We start from the raw sequence: 23461 nt of genomic DNA on the forward strand, positions 1-23461 counted from the left end.
AATGCATTCTTATAATTCACGTTAATAATGATTTCCTATTCTTAGGTTTAATACATTTAGCAAACATTATCAGTGCACAATGCTAGTGAACAAAAATTCTTCCAGCATCAGCATGTAGCCACACTTTCTAACATTTCTGCAAAAATTAAACCATAAAGATATCTCCTAGTTAAAAGTGAATATGCTCTGTTGAGACAGAATGCCTCCATAAGAAAACTTGTTTCAAAAGACTCCTTTTATTACAAACAACAGATGTGACTCAGATTAATCACAATAAGAATTTTGACCCAATTTATTCACACAAGTCAATCCAAATTCATTTTAGACCCAAACTATATGATATTACAAGGATACTAGTAAATTTTTCCAGGTACTAGAGAATCTTGTATAAATGTATTTGTTCAAGTGCTTCTCTGTCAACATCCTTTTCCATGTACACATCATAGTTTAGTTGCACCTCTTCAACCCATTGGCTGAGCTGTATATCTGTCTGAAACAATGAAAACAGACATTTATATTAACACAGTGTTGAGAAACAGAGCAGGAGTTTCAAGGTCAGTACAACATTAAGAAAGTAAGCCATAACAAGAGAGATTAGTCATTCCAAATTATGTGGCAATGATAATTTCTGGAAATGCCATTTAACTTAAATAGGAGAGAATAGAAATAACTTTAAAAAATCATCCCAGTCAATAGTCTAGATATTTCACTAGCATGTTACAACTGCTTCTCTATATGCATTTGTGTAAGCCTCAAGCATCCTGAACAGAGGACAACATTCTGACAGAAGTGTTAAGGGAGCAGCTAATCGTACCATGGAAGAATCGCAGGTACTTTCTTGTTTTACACCCAGGGAGTATTGTAGTAAGGCTACAAAGAGCTTCTCAGCTTCTGTGTTAATGACTGCCTTCTCCAAGAAAAAGGTCCAATGACACCATTGCTGCTCCTGAGGCTGAGGATCCATTCCACTCATCAGCATAGAGGCAACAAGTGATTCAGTTTCTCTGAAGCAGACTACCATGGCGAGCAAGCCACTTTATAAGAAACCTTGTCATGTATGATCAGCATTTTGTGTCCTAACTAAAGCCAGCCCACATAATTTGTTTGGGCATCATACACGTAACAGCTGTAATCTACTGGTGACCTATGGCAGAATGGACACAGAGCAGAGGTTGGTCCACAGGCAGTGGTTAGTACTCAGGGAGCAGCAGCAGCAGTGCAGGGCATTTAACCTCTTTGAAAGCTGCACTGCTGTCATGTTTGTTTCCAACTGCAATTTAAAGCTATGTCACTGATCCAAGATGCCTGATGGTAATTACCTGGCTAGCTGGGAGGCCACATCTCTCCCTAATCTGTATTTCTAACAACTCATATCAGCATATTATGAGTTGTTCTCTACTCTGACAGCAGGTCAGAAGACAGAGTATCCTCAGGGATGGTCCTTCTTTAACATGTCCCTTTCTGCCACAGGCTTAAGAAAAGTTTGTCGTGTTTCAAGGCAACGTGCAAATGTAGAGCTAAACAGATGAAAAACATTCCAAGGTTTTGCCTCTAGAAGTTTATAAATGCATCTATACTTCTGAAGTTCTACCCCAAAACATGAAAGAAGTCTGACGGAAATGGATACGATTATCACAAAAGTCACCCCATAATAAGCCTTTGCTAATGTTTTGTGCATTTTTTTTTTAAATTTCATAGCAAAGGTATTGTTCATAATATACAGGATAATACAATGACTCACACAGGCTACTGATGTAGGCTGGGATTTCCATTTTACAGGTGGGGACAATCAAGAACAGGAAGGTGTGTTGGAGGTGAACCCAGAAATAGAATCTAGAGTCCTACATTTTTTAATCTATGCACAAAATTACATATCCTTCCTCACAGAACACTGGCAAGCAGCTAATCTCAACTACAGAACTGCCACTTTCATAGAAAGAAACAAAAAGCATTGGCTAAAAACAGCTGAGGGAGCTTACCTGGAGCTTTGAGAGTGATTCTTTAAGGTTTGGAACTGTCACCAACAAGGACCCTCTTTTCCTTACATTACAAGCAATAAACTCCCAAGCTCTGAAACATATTTTAAAGTAGGTCACTAATTTTTAGGAAAAAAACTCACATTTGATATAAAATTAATCTAACACTTTTATAGTTTAGTGGCCAGATGTAGACTAATCTTAAAGACTTGCTATACACGCTTACCAGTCACTATTAATATCCAAGCAAATATCTTTGTATGAACAAGATCAACCTTCATATTAAAAACTGAGGGAATAATATATGGTCTTACAATGTTAGACTCTGTAACTTTTTAACTCCAATACAAACATGCACATAATTTTGTATTGTCAACACCTTCACTTTGGACTAGAATTAAACATCAATATTTGGTCCCTTTAAACCTTTCGTTTTGAAGAAAATCCAGTATCTGAGCACACTGTTTTATTAAGCTTAACAACAAGATGCTCTTTACATAGGAACTTTGCAGTCATGACAAAATACTTAAGACATTAGCGACTGGAGCATTTAAATATAGCTCCCAGCATTTCTTTTTTTTTTTCTGATTTTGCAAGTCAGATCATTTCTCATAGCACAGCAATACAGACTAAAAATAATTGAACTTCCAGCATTCTTCAAATGTCATGTCTTCATGGTACCAATGCAGCATTAAACCACTGCCCCTGAGTTCTTGAATAATCAAATGAATTCACAGCCATGTGCCTGGAAACAAATCTCCTGTCGATGTGAAACACCCACTCTGTGTTTCTTCGGTTGATGTTACCGCCTGGTATCAAGGGGAGTAGGACAAGCCTTAGCTGAAACTGCTAGTGAATGTCAGGCTGTGTGCTGGGATGGTGGAGTCACAGACACCCTTTCTTTTTGACTGCCCATTCTAACAGCACAGTAACTTCAGATGATCAAGTTATTTACATTTTAAATTGATACTGCTGGATTACCAAAGCTCATCTGTGAGTATCTGTACCTGAAAGAGAAGAACCTTAGCCACACATTTGTTTGCTTCCACATCCTTATGAAGATATATTGGAAACATAGTAATAACCATGTTTTGCAGTGCATCCATACTAAAGCCCTGAGATCCAGAAGTCAGTGACCTTTCTTCTTTCTGAAGATTAAGCTTTAGGCTGATGTAGTCATTTCAGATCCTTTAACAGCAAGATACTATTTTAACAGATCAGTGCAAGGATTCAGGGCAAGGTTTGGGTAAACAAAGCAGCAGTGTTTAGTGGCTTTAACTGCTGTAACACCCTAGCAGTTAAGTATAACAATTAAGTGTAGGCAGTTTAAAACAATTTCCTTACGTAATTTATGTATGTGACTTCAAAAAGCACAACCTTAAGGTTTTCCATACCTCACAAGGTTACACACACGTTACCTAAGAAATAGGTAACTTGTTTGGACACATAGCTTACCTGGCCTGTTCCTGTCTGTCAAGAAAATATTCAAAGACATTATTCATTACAACAACATCAGCCTTCTGAAGAAGTGAAGCCTGAGTACAGATGTCTGCGTGAACTACCTGAAGGAGAAAAATTTCACAAGGCATAAATTAATTTAAAAGGCAAATACAGCATTCACATAGCCATGAAGCCTGTCAACCTAGTCAATAAAACTGAAGTGAATAACCAGATTAAGCTTTAAAAAAAATAATCATATTTATCTCCTTTAGTTAAAATCCACAATTAATTACGTTAAGTGAAATAAACTGCATTTGACTTTTGGTCTAGAACACGGTGTGCCACAAAAGAGATGATGTATGTGATGGCTGTTACATTTCACTTACCTATATTTTATCACAAATGCTCACTGATTTCAGGGAAGGAGCTAAGCTAGCTAAAGCGTTTTTGAGGATATTACATCTCACAGGCTCAGTGGGTTACTAATGGATTATAGCTAGAAAAGACATTGCAGAACCAGGTTTGACAGCTGAATTTTCATGGGATATATTGGGATTGGCAATGCTGGAGAGGCGGAATGCCCAGTGGCACTGGAGAAGAGCGAGTGCTTTACTTTACTACACAATTACTGCTCCAGTCAGCATAGGAGTTGATTTGATTTCATCTACCTTCACCTACCAAAAAAGATATTAGCACATCATGTAATTTTCAAGCAGGTGAGATTATACTGACAGGAGAATATGAATGCTCATTAACACTCTGACAAGATGTGTTTGATTTCCTCTTAAACACAGAGAAATACATCACATCCCAAATCTGAGTAGCAACATAAACTGGAACATCTTTTGAAGGGATAAGGGAGAGAAGGTCAATCTGATTATTACTTGAATTCCACAAACTTTTTTGAAAGTGCATCCCTACATGCTGAAGACTGACAGAAAATTCAAACAACTTTTCTTGCTTGTGTGACCTATTACTAGGTTGTGCTGAGAATCATAGAATAGTTTGAGTTGGAAGGGACCTTCAAAGCTCATCTAGTCCAACCCCCCTGCAATGAGCAGGGACATCTTCAACTAGATCTGGTTGCTCAGAGCCCCATCCAGCCTGGCCTTGAATGTTTCCAGGGATGGGGGATCTACCACCTCTCCGGCAACCTGTTCCAGTGCCTTGCCACCCTCATTGTAAAAAGTTCCTTCCTCGTGTCTAGCCTGAATCTCCACTCTTTTAGATTAAAACCATTACACCTTGTACTGTCGTAACACGCCCTGCTAAAGTCTGTCCCCATCCTTCTTATAGGCCCCTTTTAAGTACTGAAAGGCTGCAATAAGGTGTCCCCAAGAGCCCTCTCTTCTCCAGGCTGAACTGCCACAACTCTCTCAGCCTTTCCTCACAGGAGAGGTGTTCGACCCCTTGGATCATTTTTGTGGCCTCCTCTGTCCCGTCTCCAACAGGTCCATGTCTCTCCTGTACTGAGGGCTCCAGAGCTGGACACAGGACTCCATGTGGAGCCTCCCCAGAGCAGAGCAGAGGGGCAGAATCACCTTCCTCGACCTGCTGGCCATGCTCCTTTTGATGTAGCCCAAGATACAGCTGGCCTTCTGGGCTGCAAGCACACAGTGCCAGCTCACATCAGATCTCTTATTCACTAGTACCCCCAAGTCCTTCTCTGCAGAGCTGTTCTCAATCCCTTCAACTCCCAGCCTGTATTGATACTGGGGGTTGCCCTGACCCACGTGCAGAACCTTGCACTTGTTCTTGTTCAACCTCATGAGGTTTACACGAGCCCACTTCTCGAGCTTATCCAGGTTCCTCTGGGATGGCATCCTGTCCCTCAGGCATGTCAACTGCACCACTCAGCTTGGTTTCATCTGCAAACTTGCTGAGGGTGCACTTGATTCCACTGTCTATGTCACTGATGAAGATATTAAACAGTACTGGTCCCAGTGTGGACCCCTGAGGAACACCAGTTGTCACTAGTGTCCATCCAGATATTGTGCCATTGACCACTACTCTTTGGGTGCAACCATCCAATCAGTTCCTCATCCACCAAACAGTCCATCCACCAAATCCATACCTCTGCAATTTAGAAAGAAGGATGTTGTGAGGAACTGTGTCAAAAGCTTTACAGAAGTCCAGATAGACAACATCCATAACCCTATATAGCTAGTTATGTACACTAGCCTGATGGATTCAACATTTCACATTTTGTCAATGAACAGATGTGGCAGGATGCAAACCCCCCTCTCTCCCCCTCCCTCCTTCAGTATGGAAGGAGTAGGCACATCTCCCTCTCTCTCTTCTGTTTGAGGCTAACAGCTTCTTTTGTTTGGTCCCAGAACACCCTGGCCAGGGCCATTAGGAGAAGGGAGTGCCGAGGCGCCAGTGAGCCGCTGGGCACCTGCGGCCAGTGTGGGGGTGCAGAGAAGCTTCTGGAATGCCTACAGTCAGATCTGATCAGCCAATATAAAAAACGGGATTCTCGTCGAGACTCCGCCCATTGTCGCAGGTCTCTCGGAGCCCGAGTAAGATGCTGCCGCCGAGAGCCCCCCTCCCCGGGATGGAGACTCCGTTTGCCTTGCTGCCACGCGTGTGAGTAAAATTTCTCGCAGGATTACTTGTATATTTATACTTTCCGGGCACATTTGCACGTGTAACTTTCCGTGCTCAATATGAGCATATGTAAAATTAATCCTCGCATAATCGTGGGTGTATTTTCCTCCCGTGCTTCCACATAAGCACGTGTAACTTTCCGTGCACATGTGCACGTATAAGTAAATTAACCCTCGCAGGATTGTGAGTGTATAATAAATTTACCCTCGCAGAATCGTGAGTGTACTAACTTTCCGTACTCACTACAAGTACGTGTATCTCTTTAAAAACAATCTTGCACCGTGTTCAGGCAAGTGTGTACTCCTCCGGGACTCAGGGACGGCTCCGGCATTGTTTTGGGTGAAGCCACGTGCATGCACTCTGTGGACCACTTGTTGCATTAGTTGCTGCCCCTTAATAATTTTCCTCAACTGATATCTGAACCTGTATTTTAGTCACCTTTAGAGTGCTAAAACCCTGTTTCTCACTGGTTTAATAAAAGTTGTTTTGGACCCTGTTGTCCCTTAAACTAACCTTGGGGTGCCTCCGTGACAACAGATATAAAAAGGAATTCTTAATTCTGTCAGGAAAGCTGTACAGAAAACTAAAACCACGGATCTGTTGAAAAATGTTTTGTCCACTTAACAATATATCCATATTTGCTGGGAGGGTACATTATGTATTCCTCCTTCTAATGGACACATAAAATATGCTGTTCTGACTGACGGAGGAAACAGATACTACCAGCCCTGCAATTTGTAAGGGTTCAAGTGCAGCAAAGATGACAGAGTGCCACAGATTATGACCCTGATTCATGCTATCAGAATGCCTTATAGCAATTGCAAGTATAGCCAAATATTTCAATATCAATATTAACAGAAACAAAACTCTACCATTCGTAAGAAATTAGGCATCACAGCATTTCATTCTTGAGAACTATAATCCATGGGTTCTCTGCAAATGCTCCAAATCAGTAAAGCAAACAGCTTTTATCTCCTTAAACACATTACCATGCCAAGTTGTTCAACATTGCCTGTAGTGAGTGGAAAGGAAGCAACTGTACCTTACCTAGAACAGACAGGTTAGTGTTCGAAGGCTCTATCTCACTGAGAAATAGCGACAGTTTAGCTGTCAGAGTGGTCAAATTTCTACTTTCCCCTCTAGTGTGTGGACATCTGAACTATCTACCCATCAGCTCATGAAAGCTGGAGCTTTTTAAGACAATGAAGATTGGCAATAATTTGTCTTAAAACAGGGCATTATTGTGAAGTGTAGCATTACATGAGCTGTTCAAGCTCAAGCATGCAGGGAAACAGAAAAAGAAGACAGACAACTCAGGCCACTTTCAGCATTCCTAAATACAGTAGGTCCTGGTTGTCAACTTGTGTCATCTGCATAAAGCCACTGCTAACTGTAGATTAAAATGCAAGACCATAAACTGGGGTGGTAGAGATACTGAGGATACAGGCTTGACTGCTGCTCTGTTACACAGGCCTCCTGCAGTGGGGCAGGACCGGCAGCTGGGAGCAAAACGTGCCTCAGCTTGATCTGCCAGAACTCATGCATCAGAACCCAGATTTACCTGGACTGTAGTGGGATTTGGATCACTATTTCTGAGTGTAAAAAGACATCTTACTTTACCGACTTACTTTCAAGCGGCAAAAATAACAAAACCACAGAATTTCTGTACAAAAAAACCCTGAGCAGCAGTCCTTTAACCAAACACAAGTGACTGGTGGACTGTTCATCAGTGGACTTCTTGCAGCACAAGAAATCATGACTAGCACTAAATTTTCTTAATGCCCTACTAATGGCAGTCCTAATATTTTAAGCCTTAATTCATAAAGATGCTTAAATTGCTGTGAAACTTTGTACATGTGTTCATGTTTCCTTGACTGGAATAACACTTAAAACTTGACTTAAAATTAGTCTGCATTTACAGAGTAGGTGATCATGCTGACTAAAGTGACCTACTCAAAGACATCCTCATTCCTACTGGGGAATGTGGGGCCACATAAGCACATGGCTGCACCGGGAGCCAGACCAGGTATTGCTCCAGCCAAAACACCACTGGGCAGCAACTGATTTTAAAACTGCCCTGTTGCTCAATGGAATACACACCAAGCCTTTCATGGTTACAGGCAATTTCTGAATTGAGGCCTCAAGTTTCCTAGGATTTGCCTGTTTACTTTCCTCCCAGCATTTAAGTGTTTGCTCAAAAGGCAAAAGATGCTGAGCAATTTTCTATGTACTTTAATAAACCAACTGTTGATAAAAGAAACACAGGTTCGCTCAGAAATCTAGCCACTAAAGATACCACTCCACCCTGCTGTCCTTTGGGAACACGCTCTCATAAAAATTCAGAATATCCTGAAAAAACAATAATTATTTAAGAAGGCTCTCTTAAAAGCTTTTCAAACTTGTGTAACAAATTATTATCAGCAACTTGATTCTGACTATTTTTCAGGATGGTAGGTATCACCAGAGAGTATTCATTTGGGGGTGAAATAAAAATCTAAGATTGAAATGTTCAAAGAAGTGTGATAATAGGAGTCACATGACTAAATTGGCATCTAATGAGACACAAATAGCTAAGTCCTCAGGCACTGCTTTGAAAACATGTTATCTTCTTATCTTTATGCCCTGAAATGAATACTTCAGCAGAATTACAAGGTGTGAAGGAAAAACAAAAAGGTTTATAATAAAAAATATACAAGGCTGAAAAGCACAAATACAGATCTCCAGCTCCACTGAATTAACTTGACAGAGTTCCTAACTGCACTTTCAGTCTCATCACAATAAGGTGTTATGAACACAAAACATATGCAAAAAACAAAGGTTACGGATAAACTGGAAGCAACTGGGATTGAACTGGGCAACCCAGTGATACTGCTTACCCTGTGTTAAATATTTTACATTTATTATTTATTTCCAGTTTAAAATTGTACTACACACAGCAGTTTGTGTGACTCCATTGAAGAGCACATGCATACAACGCAGGATTAAAGCCAGTATTCTACCCAGCATTTTCTGCTTACCAGCTTTTGCTGGTAACAAAATAACTGGTATTCCCCAGGAACAAAAAAAAAACAACTTTTTTTTTCTCATTAAAACAGTACTAGTTGTTTCCGTAACAGGACAAATGAAAGGGTTCCCATAATGACAGACACCACATTGTTTGAAATCCATTTTGTTTGTGGATGGTACATACACACTGACACTTCAAGACGGAAATATCAACCGCCATAAGTCCTTTAGGTGTTCTTAGATGCAAATTTTCAAATCCTACAAACATCATTCTGCAATGTTACTGAAACACAAATATTTAGTTTTCTTATTTGTGAAAGAAACTCTATACACTCAGTTTCACATAAGTTAGTGACAATAATGTCACTGGTTTCCCTGGAAGAAACAGCTAAGATAAATGTGTTTTGCATGAGCCAGTACGTAAGCCCACTCAGGAAAAAGCCTAAGTGATTCAACACATGTTATCATATTTTGATAATTTATCTTTTCCTTGCTGCTATGAGTTTTTTTTCCTAATTTGAAGCCTTTGTTTAGGATCAAAACAAGCAAAGACAGAAGCTCCTCAGAGTGCTGATTTACCAGGCACTCACATAGACAGAATACCTAGTACACAGTGGTTAAAAATACATACACTAAGCCATACATTTATTTACCTTTATTCTGTCAATGAACCGGTATTTTGTAATCATCATCTCTTGCAACTGGCAAAAGTCTGCATTCATTTCTACTCCATACAGTTGGGATGCTGAGCTATAAACATAACCCTACATTAGGAAAAGGAAATTTAGTAACTGTGATACCTCTAAGCTAAGTTAAAAATTTCAATTAAAATGGAAAAAATAAAACACAGGTTAAGGTTAAGATTAAGAAAGCATTTAAAGATAGCAAGTTGAGAAATGTCTTTCAGTGGATGTGACATGTTTTTCAGAGCTAAGCCCCCGATTTAATAAGAGATCCAAAATGACACATCAAAATAATAAAAAGAAAAGGAAAATTCCAACATCACTTCAATTGCAAAACAGATGTAAAATGGTCTGAGAAGGAAAAAAGCACTACAAACCAAGTTACAAAAATAGTGTGAAAGGAAAAGACTGCACATTTTTCTTTCTTGGGAAAACGGAAGCAGAAAATAGCAAGAGAAAAAAAAACTCAACACCAAAACCCACATGAAAGATACACATAGTCAAAGTGAGTGAAAAATGAGGACAACGCACCAGTAATATAGGGGGATATTTTGGTACACAGTCTTTGTCAGCACCCCTAAGTATGGTATTACTGCCATTTTCAGGTGCTTGATACAGGTACATATGAAAAAAAGATAAATTATCCTTTAATAATAAGCCCAAAATAATGGTTCTGTTTTGGACTGAGACTTTGGAAAGTTGTTGGAGATGTTAGGGAAAAAAAAAAAGTACATATTCCTGAGCCTATAGGGCCCTGATGAAAGTATAGCTTTGAGTGCCAGTGTCTCCATTGAACATCACAATTACACTTTGCCAACAATGGCAAAGGCAAACAAACAATGCTAAAGATAGAGAACATCTGAGATATCTATATACCACAATCTAATTAATAATGTTTTCCAAAACCAGTCAGCTCAGAGAGCAGAAAAGCACCCGGTGAAGGTGAAGTCACCCCTCCTCCAATACAAGCAAAGAACATTATTAAAAAGGCAAATTAATTTTTAAGATGTTTCCCCTGCTTTATTTGAGACTATCTTCTGCTATAACCATACAAGCATTTAAGTAGTTCAAAACAATTTCAGGCTAGCAAAAGTGTTACCATTTAAGGACCCAATGCTACAAATATTTACAAATGGGAGTAACTTTCCTCATTTGAGTAGTCCCAAAATTAGATTATTCAGATGAGTAAAATTACATGCTCAACTGTTTCCAAGATTGAGCCCTAAACAGCCATTGACTTTTGTAAGAAAGTTGTAATGTGTGCTTTGCATTGCTGTTGGCCATATGTTGCACCAGCCATGCCAAAAGCAATCAAAATTGCACTCAAGTTTCTCGATGAAGTATTTTATGTGCATTTTAAAATGCAGAGCAGGACAATATGTTTTTGGAGACAAATTCATATCAAAGTCTTCCTTTGGATAATTTAACAGTCTGTCAGCTTCATAAAGGAGTTTAACATAACTAATCTATATATACATGGTCAAGGCATAGAGGACAAACTTACTTATGAAGGAGAGACTGAGCAGGAACTAGCAAAAGAGCAGCATGTGTGACAGCAATATGCTACTCTGTTGGACAACAGACTTTTCCTCTCCATAAGCAAGATCATTTGTATTCTCTCTTGTGAGGAACAGAACAAGAACTGAAATCACTAGTAAACAGAACCCGATATTGTTCAGAGAGTCAGACCAGAGCTGTCTCTCAGAATGACCCATCCAAGACGGAGTAGCGAGAGTAGGTAGTCAGAGAAGAGGGAAAATGTTTGTCACAGTAATAAAATACGAATTCCTGTGCTGGAAGTTACCGCAAATAGCACTGCACCAAGCCTGGAGCCAACGTCAACCACTACCTTTCCTGTCAGGTCAGGCAGTACATGTTGATAAAGAAACTTCAGTTCCATGAGGGAAAAGGAATGCGAAATAAACTCTGGGAAATAAGAACAGAACAAAGGTGTTGGGTGGGCAGTACTAACTACTGTGTTATTAACCAATGAAATATTAATCTGAAGAGTTATAATCATTAAAATTTTGCATGCTTTCTTGCCTGCACTAGTGTTGGAGACCCTGAAAAACCAGGGTTTGAAGACTGGAGGTACCCTGCCAAGTAGTCTGTCCAAGTCTGGGGATTCCTTCCCTTACATGGAGAATTTTGAAATCCTTCATGAAACTGAGTTACCTTTTTCTACACAGTGACATATATTAAAGAATACAAATCAAAGTAACTTGGAATTGTTTAAATGAAAAAGGAAACATAGTACCTAAGGTTCAACACAATTCACGCAAACCTTTTTATGGGCAGACATATTAATAGCTTGAATTTCAACTCCATGGTTTTAAGGAATGGAATGTTCTCCATATAAGCCATCCCTCCTTCAATGTCCGTGCTATACTGGTGACAGCACTGATCTGCACCACATCACACATAAGCTTTAAGACAGATGGTGCTTCCTCCTGTTTTTCAGTGTGCAAGAGGAGACTGAGGCTACTGCATGGACTCCTACAGTATTGTATTCCTCTTGCATCTTCCTTTTCAGCAGTACATAGCCCTGCCTGTTCCCTGCCCAGTTTTTGTGGGCAATTAGTGTCACTCATACACTGCAAATTAATTCAACTTACGTGTGTAGGAGTCTCCTTCCATTGGTTATGGGAAATAATTCTGGCCTGTGTATTGCGCCAGCCTGGACAAAGTCCTCCATCAGCTGCATGTTGTGTTGTCCAGCTGAGTCACTGCACAAACCAGTTCAGTTAAACTGAATTTGTTCCTCGTGTTCCCAAAAGAGCACTTACCTAAAGGTGCAGTCTTGTATGAGCCACACTCCGTGCAGTAGCTCCTACTCATTTTCCCCTCCTCACACAATGAATCAACAAAATCATCATCATAAAGGAATGCATCAACATGAATCATGGGCAGTGGATGCTGGTGTATCTGAGAAGAGGAACAAAACCCAGGAAAGACATAACCAAATCTCCTAATTTCACACTGTTACACAGTTAATTGTCCCACCACCCTACCTTTCAATAATCCCTGAGATGCAAGTTTTTCCCAACTCGAAAGTCACAAATCAAAATTAAACCATAGAAATCCTGCATGTAAACCGGATCATCAGATTCCACTGTAATAACCAGTAAGTGGAAGCTGACAAAGGAAAGCAAGCTGATTTTGATAGCTGAGTAGGAGACATGCCACAGATTTTGTCTCCCTAGTGCTTGCTTGGAGAATGTTACTTAAATTTAGGAGAAAGAGCAATTTTGCTTCTCAACCTCAAGAATCTGATTATTTTATCTTCATGTCTTATGCCTCAATCTAGAAACACCCCTGATTAACATGGCTGTCATTTTCAATCAAAAGCATACCAGTTGGGATGCTTGCCTTCTCATCATTTTAAGGGGTATAACCTTCATCCTCCTCTTTCTTCCCTCTCCCAGGCTTGCTACATGCGAGCAATCCGCTTTTCCCATTTAAGAGCCATACACCACTTTTCTGGGAAATGCGTTAACTTTCCACCTATACTGACAGCTCAAGAAGAAAAGGTGCTCCTCCCTCCCACAGGACTCACATCCCACCTCTTTCTGAGCCATCAGTATCTGAAAAGAGCTGGAAGTAATTTCTGGGCTGCCCACATATGGCAACAGTGAAACACTGGCCCTGTACTTCTATTTTCTTTAAGGGGGCTGTTAGAGTCTGTTATGGAGCTAGCATCAAGAATCACTGTGACAGGTGCCATACCACACAGAATGAAAGCTATGCCAAACAACTTATGATCAAAGTATTAAGAACTATGAAGCAACTTTCTCAGGGTCACACAATCATGCAGCAACAAACCTGAGAAACAATCTGAGATTTCCTGTACCCCAATCAAGTGCTCATTCTCTATTATGTACTACTAAAACTGAAATCAGCATAGTCCCCAAACAAATGATGTGGTTCAGCAAAAGCAGGCCATAACAATAAGCTTACTTTCTGAACAGCTTGATGTTCTGAATTAAACATTGCCTCGATGGGTAAATGATTCCGCAAATCTTCAGCAATATTTTTGAGCATAACATCGTTGTTGCTCACCACAAGCTCATCGAAGTCACCTATAAATCAAGACAAACAAAAACCCCTGAACAGTCATATGTAGATCATATGGATTAAGTGATGACCGGTACAATACAGTTGCAAGACATAAACAATACCAGATGGATAAGGTTTTTATTTGAAATGCATTTTTCAGCTTTTGTTAGCTTTTCCAGCCAATGACAGATTTGGATTGTAATAACTTTGCCACTTAAAATAAACGTAGTGCTTTTTTGAAATCTCAAATTATTTTCATATTTATAAACTTATAACTCACATATGAGAGTCTGGGCTTCCACCAAAGTGACACTGTTTCAGCTTACGACATAAAAACATCAAAGATGTTTTTGAACTATCGGAGAAATTACAAAACTCATAGTTGCCTGAATGCAGGCTTTTTTTTTTTTTTAATACAAGTTTATTTTTATACATACCATCTTCCTAATAAACTGGTTACTAAAAAAAATCAGCGATAATGCACACAGTTCAACAGTTCAACTTACAATACATTTTACATGACTTAAACTACCAAAATATTTTGAATGTGAAAGAAAATAGGAATGGATATAAAACAATACATTTTTGTAAAGCTACACTGTAAATTCTTGCTATTTTTTTTTTCCATTATATCCCTGCATTATTTTAACACCTCTTTTTTAAGACATCTAGAAAAAAGATTGAGAGGGAACCTTGGGAAGTCACCAATCCTTTCTTCTTCCAAGGCTGAATCAATCGAAGTGTCACTACTTCTCCGAACCATTCTTTTAAAGAGTATTGTTAACACTGCAGACTCCACAACCTCATTTAGCAATGTATTCCAGTGCTTGACTCCACTTCCTATCACGAAAGAATACTTTTCTTAATAACTGATGCAGATTTCCTCTGCCACAATTTGAACTCAGTATTCCCTGTCCCGCTTGCAATGGAAATAGGAAAGTTTGTTCCAGTCCTGTATATTGCGACATGTTTGCTCCCTCCTCCTCACCCTTTCTGGTTTGTTCCTTGTTCTGTTTAGATGGCCACCATGTTGGGTAGGGAGTGTGGTTTTTACATATGCATATATCACTCATCAAAAGAAGATCAAACATGCTACAAGATTCTCTGTGCTAATATACTTAATCTTTCCTGTGGAACACAGGCAGTGCTAGAAACAGTGAGAAATTTTAAGGCTAATGTAAGAAACAGAGACCAGCTAAACTTTTAACTATGAAATGCTTCTAAAATACTTTTTGCTTAAGCACTGTAGCAAGAAAAATATGATTAAAGAAATCCTCATTCATTAGTGCAAGAAACTCTCTTCTTAGCGTATAAATGTAAATGGTTCTTTCAACACATCCCCAAACTGACTCCAACAGATAATCCTGAATCCCCCATAGTAAGCAGCGGAAACTTTAAATCACATGGATTGTCTTAGCATATATTTGGCTACTTATTAAATGTACAGCAGTAACGCTTCAAGGCCCTGATGGACACAATATCAGTGGTAGTTGTTATAAGACAGGAAGACAATTTACTGATCCAAAAACCTCACAGTTAAGTTCTCCAGAACCTCAGCTCTGAAAGAGATGTAGACTTTGCACTGAGGAACACTGGACGGACAGATGCGGCGGCTGCAACAGCAGCAGCACGAACAACACAACACGTGCAAGGCAGGAGCTCCAGTTTGTCAGCATTTTAATTTGAAACCTCTAATGAGCACCCATCTCCTGTTAATCTTGTTGTCCATCCAACAACTTGCAGATTTGTTATGAACATCCTAGAGGTAGTGAGTGATTTTTCTCATCAGCTCAGGGAATATTTGTATGTATGTGACACAACACAGAAGCAAACCCAGAGATGATGGGAAGGGAATGTGTACAGATTTAACTGTTGCTTACATGGGGCCGTCAGCACCACGATGGGCCCTCACAGTGCAAAGGAGCCAGAGTTTGATGAGGTGGATAACATCTGAGGAAGCAAGACGGAGGAAAATTGTGCTACAGACAGAACTAGAGTGTAGAAAGCTGATATTAGCAGCTGTACAGACCAGTGCCTGTGGGCAATAAGCCCCTACATCTGGCACATGCTTTAAAACAATACTATTACTATGCAAGAGAGCTCATCCAGCTGTTATACTGCCTGTTAAGAGTATCAAATTCATATATAGCATTTAATGAAATGCAGGAAGTGCTCACAGACCACCAGGCCTGCCACATCACACTGTAAATGCAGTACCGCAGCTCCCTTTCTCCCAGGGCAGGTATGATCTGCTTCCTCATGGCCTGGGTGACCTTTTCTGGCCACCAATAGCAGTGGACAGCTCTCTAGGGTCTTCAGTGTCCCAGCTCTACAGCAGAGAAGAGGTTACTTTCAGAAGGAGACAGGTAGCACATCCATCTTCCCCTGAACCAGAACATCCCTTCCCTGCCTTGACTTCCATTTGTACAATATTTGTCACTGGCCATATTGCATGGGGCCCTCTGAGCTCTTCTTACAAAACAAAGTAAAACACACAAGAGTTCTTGTGGATGCTCTGTATGAAGCAGGTCCCAAGGAAAATCTTATAACATATCTGCAACTCAAATGCAAAACTGTTGAACCACAGATACTGAAAAATAAATGATGAATGGAAATGCTCCTTCCCAACTACCAGTTAACACTGCAAAGCAAATGCATGCAGGAACAAAAAAAAAAGAGAAGGTTTGAAAACCCTCCTTCTGAGATGAGAAAATGGCCGCTGCAGTAGAATTTGTGCAGGCAACACTGCGCTTGCATGTATAGTCTGTGACTGAGCTCAGACAGGGAGAGTCGCCTCATTCCTGTCAAAGCAAGAAATAGTAACAGCTACTTCAATAACTAATTTACTTTTGCAGTATGTAAATATTTATAGATTGCATCAAGTAGAGAACACAGGTGCCAAATACAAAAATATGCATTTCTCCTGGTACGGTTTTATCAACTCCACCCTTGTGTTTAACAAACTGTTTGCTCTTGAGAATCTCAGTATCACCTTACAAGGACCTTCAAAGAAGAAACAAAAATTTTAAAACTATGTTTGATTTTAATGCCTGTTATATATATGTGAAATGGAGAGTGTGCAAGCTAACCCCTGTGTTCATTGAACAGACAACTAACTACGAAAGAACTGTACAGTTCAAGAAATACTGCAAGATGAATCACAACCATTTGTTTATGGAGGAAGTCTGAGTGCATAGTGTTTGTATTTTACTTTAAAAACCGGTTCCACTGGATCCACTCAACATGCATTTATAAATTTAATTAACACATTGCAAAAAGCCTCATTAACACCCTGGTGCTGCTCAGCCTTTCTATGGCAAATCTAACACAAGCTAAGAAAACATCACAAAGCCTCACACAGGAGAGAGAACACCGCTATACCAACATCTAAACATCTTGGCCCTGTGAAATACATGACTGAAGACAAGAAATGTATGATTTCTAACTGACAACTGAAGATTACATGTCACATGGAAAGAAGAGGATTTAGCAAAGGACACCATAACAACAAGCACCTTATGGTCTTCTAGATATATATTCAGACACACGGAAGTTAAAAGAATATCTTAACATCCATGTTACTTTAATATGAGGTTAATTTAATCATTCAGTGTGTTTTAATGACACCAAACAAACAGGTCAAGGAGGAAGCCCCACATCTCTAAAGCCTTACTATCTCCTTTTTTGGCTAAACAATTTGAGAAGCAATCTGTGACCTCAGTATATGAACTTCTTCGGGAACTCTATTTCTGTCCCTAAGCACACACAGAAATTGGTAGAAAGTAATAAGGTTTTTCCAATAGGAATATAACCAGAGCTTATTTTATTAGTTAAATCTTTTACATTCATAAATTGGAAGAAGATTCCAAGTTAAATTTTAAACAAAGTAAGTCACATACCTATTTTACAATCACTAATTCTTGCCACCATTATTAAGTTTCAGTGACTAACAACTTAGAAGTACTTGGTATTCTTGAGACCTCTCACACAGCAGTATCATTTTTCACAACAAAGGAAATTAATGCCAATTCCCGAAGTTGGTGTGTCGTTTGTCCATCTCAACCACGACATCATTGATTCATCATATTACAGGTAACATCTCATTTTGGTTTACCAAACAGCAGAGTAGTGGAAAAGATTTTTGGTATGGCATAATTTTAACTAAGAAACCCATTCCAGTTAACATATCTCTGCAATGCTATTTTGATCTCTTCTGAAAGGATATTTTATTCGGACAAATCACATCTACCAATTCGGATAGGAAGCCTGGCACTAAATTCTAAATTGCTTTTCCACATACACAGAAAAATTACATACTATGTCTGTTACATTGCAGAAACCCATACTTTCACCCTTTTAAAGAGACTCGTTGCACCTGCAGTGACAATAGTAGTGAAAGGAAACATTAAAGACCTGCAAAAGAGTAAAGTTTTTTCTTATACTATTTCCTATTCTTGTCTTGCGAAAATCATCATCCCATAATTTTACCCAGCAGGTCTAGGAACACAACACCACGTAGGTAACAAACTACGTAATAGAAAAAGCTGGACAAACTTGATCTGTTCCTAAGAGTAGGATGAGAAAAAGTTTCCTCTCCATATGAAGAACACTGTACTAAAGGAACATGTCCAGCATGGTCTGCTTAATTTTGTCAGATACTCCTCCCTCACTGCCTGTTAAAAGCACTGACTGCCCCCAACTTTCATATCACAAGACTATGTCCTACGCCAGTCTCTTAAAAAGCTGGTTTGCTCCCAGTACAAGTGAATCCACTAAAAAAAAAAAAAAAAGTCTTTAATTATATATTGTTTATCCTTAACTTAGAGGATTTGCAATGGTTTATTATTTAATGATTGATTAATACATCACTGTATGAATAATCAGAAATTCAGACCAGTACATCACTTTGAAATCTTAGCTTTATATCTAAATGTTCCTAATGAAATGTACAGAACTAAAAAAGTTTGTAAGATTGTTTCATTTTACTGTTATATGGCCAAGAAAAAATAAAAGCTAGTACTAGAATAGTCACTTTTAGCTCTGTGAAAAATATCTTTTTAAATCTGTCTTAAGACTGCAATTGTATATGAAAAAACATAAAGGGTCTTCTTAGCACCTTATCTGTGCTTCACTGACATGAATTGAGAGTTGGGGTTTTGTAACCTGCATTAAAGCTCTAAGTACAGCTGAAGAGTTCACAGTTGCCAGTAAGCAGAACGGTTTGGAGACTTCAATCTCAAAACTGAAATCAGGATTCCTGTATTTGCTTTCTCCGATTCCTGTATCTCTGTTCATGTATACAAATAGCTTGATCAATTCTGCTTTCACTGCTTTTCTTCTCCACCACCCATTCTTACCAAATGCAATCTCTCCTGCTACTGAAAATTCTTAAGAGTTTGGGCAGTGGAGGAGCGAGAGGGAATATGACCATGCATACATTTATATAGAAGCTATACATCAAATGCTGGGACCCAACTGAGAGGGATCTTTAGGGGGGGTTCCCCAAGTGGTTTGAATTAGCTCTTGGGCTTCACCCAAGTTTTCTTAGCCAGATCTTCTGGAACATGGTTATTGTAGAAGGATATTAAAGCATTAATCATCCTATTATAAAAAAAGTTCAGTTAAGACACCAGAGGTTCCTGTTATTCTTTCCAATTCTTATTATTTTGTTTTCTTTGAGATCTAAGCCTAACTCAAAAGAAAAGCTGGAATGCAAGTCACAGTGAAATGACGTACATTTCACTGCAGTGTGTGGGAAGAGCTGGCTAATTGCGAAACAGCAAAGCAGTGTTGCTAAGCAGCTGCCTTAAAACAGTAATGTCTTCTTCCATCATAGGTAAAGATTTGGAATTTCTAAAATTTGTAATACCACCCCCCCAAAAAAAAAAACAAAACCAAAACCAACCAACCAACCAAACAAACAAAAAACAAAACAAAAAACAAAGGCATGACTGGTTATTTTATTCTGTATTCGCACAAAGAAGAAAATGAATAGCATTTTGGACTAGATGATCTTTTGAGGTCCCTTCCAATCCCAAACATACTGTGATACTGTGATACATTGCTGTAATTCCTAAGGAAGACTAGTCAGAAATTATTAGAGTGAGAACATGTTCAGTGGTCTCTCAGTTCTACATACATAAGAGTCTTTACTTTTGATAAAACTAACTTGCTTTACTATAAACAATTTGGCTCTTCCATGGAAAAGTTTCTCAATAACATTCCATGCATACAGTATGCGAGTCAGAAAATGCCAACTAAGTTAAATTAATAATTAAGGCTGTCCTTGTGACAACACTAATCCTAAAGGGCAATTACTATATGCAGGGCTTTACTGTAAGGCTGCATGTATGCTTCACTTGAGAGACACGTGAAGAAGGAAAAAAAGCCTGACTATAGCTAACACTGGAATCATGCCCAGTCCTCCTCAGCTGGGAGTAAAACTATAAGCTCCACATCTTGACAGAAACGGGAATAGGATGGCAGTAGGCGGTGGTGGGGAACCCACACACCACAAAACAACTTCTCTGTGAGGATGGCATTTTTGTTTCCATTTATCCTATCCTTGTTTGCTTACAGATTTTTCATTCAGAATATGATCCCCCTATCCCTACAACCTTTTTTCTTCTGTTCATCAGAGGCTTGTTTCTTTCCTACATCTGTATTGCCAAAGACTAGGCTTTTATTTCTGTGTGGTACAGAGAACTGGTAATTTTTTAGCATCTCCCATAAAACTGTTTTCTGTCTGCACAGAGAACCCCAAATTTCCTAGCAGTATCCAGGGTATGGCAGCAAAAACCTCAGTACCAGCTCCTCAGCATCCTCTGTCCCACCAGTATTAATTATTACAGCACTATCTAGGTGTTAAAATGAGCAGTATAATTACTCAAATACAACAATTCTGAGGGAAAAAAAAACCCCACATTTGGAACCTGATCTACACTTCCGCTTGTATCTTAATTATGAAGAGTAAATATGAAGAATATATATTTCCTTTAACTGAAAGACATAGGCATGGATCTGGAACATTAAAATTCAGAAAAAAATACTTGAGAGATCATAATGTAACAAAGGCTAGGAATGATAGCATACTTGTCTTTCAAAGAAATCATCCATCTGTAAGAATTCTTGCAAGCTGTAGCATAAAAACAAAAATTTTTAAAGTTATTCACTGACAGGATTTTTACAAGCCTACGTGACATGCCATTGGCTAAAAATTTCTATGACAGAGGTAAAGCACTATCATAGAATCAAAGTGGAGAAAATAGTAAGTATATGTTTCCTAACTTAAACAGTTTAGCATTTTCAAGTTTCACTACTAAGCTCCCATGTGCTTTACTGTATTTTTAAAGGAGTGAGTAAGCTGAGAACGCCATATATGCACACCACTCTAGTTGATACAGTGTAGAAGGAGCTTTAACGATTTATGTTACGTGAACAAGCAATATGAATGACTGTATATGAAAATCAATGAGATTTTCAATTGGAGCACTTGAATGGAAGAAAAAACTTCTAACAAGGTTATTTGCAGTAGCCCAGGCACCATTTATCAAGCAGAGCATGCTACTGCAGCCAGACAAGGACTCAAAAAGGTAAGGATGAAATACTGCTTATAGCAGATTGCTACCATTCTGTCTATACACATGTGCAGACATACACATGTCTGCATATACACATATACACACAGAGACAATACGAATATTTAGTTACAATTAACACTAACTACACCCATCAAACTTCAGCCTTCAAGTCTTGGGGAGTCCCATCTGTGCTCTAATCATTAAGGCTGACTTGCAGATGCTCTGAAACATCTGGCAATGTCTCTCCTTGGAAAGAGCCCGTTGGGGTGGAAGGGCTGCATGCTCATCGAGGAGGGTGAACGGTGTTCGCAGTTGGTTCCTTTCCCACAATGCCAGCAGAGAACCTGCTCTGCCAGAGAAGCGCCTTTCTCCATTTGAGCAGCCGTGGGAGCTCCACACCACAGGGTAACAGTGAGTTTGCAGTTCTAAGTACCAGGACAAATGGACAACTTCTAGATGTTATAGCTGGCCTTTGTGGAACAGTCCCCATGTGTTTGCCTATCCAGATGTTTCCACCCTAAAGTGGAGGTGCTGGAACAAAAGACCTGAAAAAGAATAACCCCAGCACAACAGGGCATGACTTGGGGAAGTAATGTATTGTATAACAATTCTTTCCGACACAGCTCATGATCATCAGGGACTGGGTTTACCATCCCAGCAGGCAATGATTAGTAAAGAGGACATATACTTATTGGATGCTTGAGACTGGGGGCCTTCAAGATTCTTATCTGCAATGACAAAATACAAATATACCCACAGGCTAAGTGGCATTTAGTGAGTTTATTCAGCATGGCACTATGTGCCTACAGCTTTACTGCACTGCCTTTATTCAGATTTTCCATGTCATCTTTTTGTTCGGTTTTAAATTAGCAGCTTATGCACCAACTCACATTTCCTTTCTTCATCTGTCACAAGATGCTTGATAGCAGCATGTTGATGAAACTATAGGCAGGCACAAAAAGGAAAGTAAACAGAAAGCCATGTTAACTTAAGCTGACAAGTAGTGTTTGCAAATGAGCTTGAACCGTTATTTTCAAGTTTCTGTTAGGATGCTGTTAACACGAGTGAAGTTGAACAAGACAAGACTAATGGCTAAAAATCTCTAGACATGCCAGGAGCTGAGTACCTCCATATGACCCCTGACACTCATGCTGGGGAGTTCAAGAGGTTACCACCCCAGCTGTCTGCCCTGCTCTTCTGCCAGGAGTACCTGCCTCTGCAGCACAGCCGGTGTAACAACTAGGAGCCTGCGCCTCTGCCACGACACTCAAACCCTGAGCCTGCCACCAGCTCCAGTCCAGACGAACATGACAACGGGCTCACTGCGACGACTGGGGAACGCGGGCCGGTGCCAACCGACAGCTTCGGACACAGCAACCCCTGTGCAGGGGCGGGCCGGGCGGGCGGCATCAAACGGGCTACCTGCACCACAGCTCCGGGCCGACCCCAACCCCGAGCCCCGCGACCCACGTCTGCTGTGCCGCCAGCTCCGGGCGGCGGCCCCACTCCAGGCAGCCCCGTCGTCCCGGCCAGACCGCGCCGGATGACATCGCGCCAGGCGGCTCCGTGACGCTCGGCTCCGGGCGGGGGCGCTGCCGGTCGGTCCCCGCCCCGGCGGGCACTGTCAGTGCTGTGGCAGTGGCAGAGCCGGCCGCCTGCGCGAGGAGCGGAGCGCGCAGCTCGGGCACCACTCCCCTCAGACCGACGACCGTTAGGCGGGCACGCGCTCGGCTCGCGCACGGCTCCGCACGTGAGGGACGCCACCCCCTCCCTCCCCCCGCGGCTGCCGCCTGCTCGGTACCAGACCCGCAACGGAACGGGGCAGCCAGACCGCAGCGCCGGCAGCCGCTCGCCCCGGCGGGGCAAGGCTCAGGCCTGCAACGCCCCTTAGGCCTCCCCCTGCGATCGGAGCCTGCCCGCGGGGCCCCGCCACCCGCCGGGCAGCGGCGCTGGGAGCGCAGCCCCCGGTCCGGGGCGCGCTTACTGGTGTTGCGCATCCAGTGCAGCAGGCGAGGCAGGTCGGCAGCGCACGTGCCCCGCACGGCAGCCAGCACCGCGCGCCGCGCCGCCTCCAGGTCCATCGCGCCGCCTCCAGGTCCATCGCGCCGCC

General features: G+C 40.7%; 1 protein-coding gene across 3 annotated transcripts; it reads right to left on the reverse strand.

Moving 5' to 3' along the window:
• Positions 1-274: 274 nt before the first annotated feature.
• Positions 275-23441, reverse strand: LOC136102819 (uncharacterized). 3 transcript variants are annotated; one of them, XM_071809400.1, is made up of 9 exons: positions 23336-23352; positions 14464-14611; positions 13673-13794; positions 12502-12640; positions 11520-11641; positions 9686-9796; positions 3432-3538; positions 1980-2070; positions 275-490 (listed from the first exon to the last, which is right to left on the reverse strand). In XM_071809400.1, the coding sequence occupies exons 3-9, from the start codon at positions 13754-13756 to the stop codon at positions 374-376; spliced, it is 771 nt and encodes a 256-aa protein (XP_071665501.1). In that variant the 5' UTR covers positions 13757-13794; positions 14464-14611; positions 23336-23352; the 3' UTR covers positions 275-373. The 3 variants fall into 3 exon arrangements, with proteins under 3 accessions (XP_071665501.1, XP_065696304.1, XP_071665500.1); XM_065840232.2 differs by lacking the exon at positions 14464-14611 and having other exon boundaries at positions 23336-23441; XM_071809399.1 differs by lacking the exons at positions 14464-14611; positions 23336-23352 and adding an exon at positions 22242-23240.
• Positions 23442-23461: the final 20 nt, after the last annotated feature.

This window comes from Patagioenas fasciata, chromosome 5 (genome assembly GCF_037038585.1).
Source record: "Patagioenas fasciata isolate bPatFas1 chromosome 5, bPatFas1.hap1, whole genome shotgun sequence".
NCBI lineage: Eukaryota > Metazoa > Chordata > Aves > Columbiformes > Columbidae > Patagioenas > Patagioenas fasciata.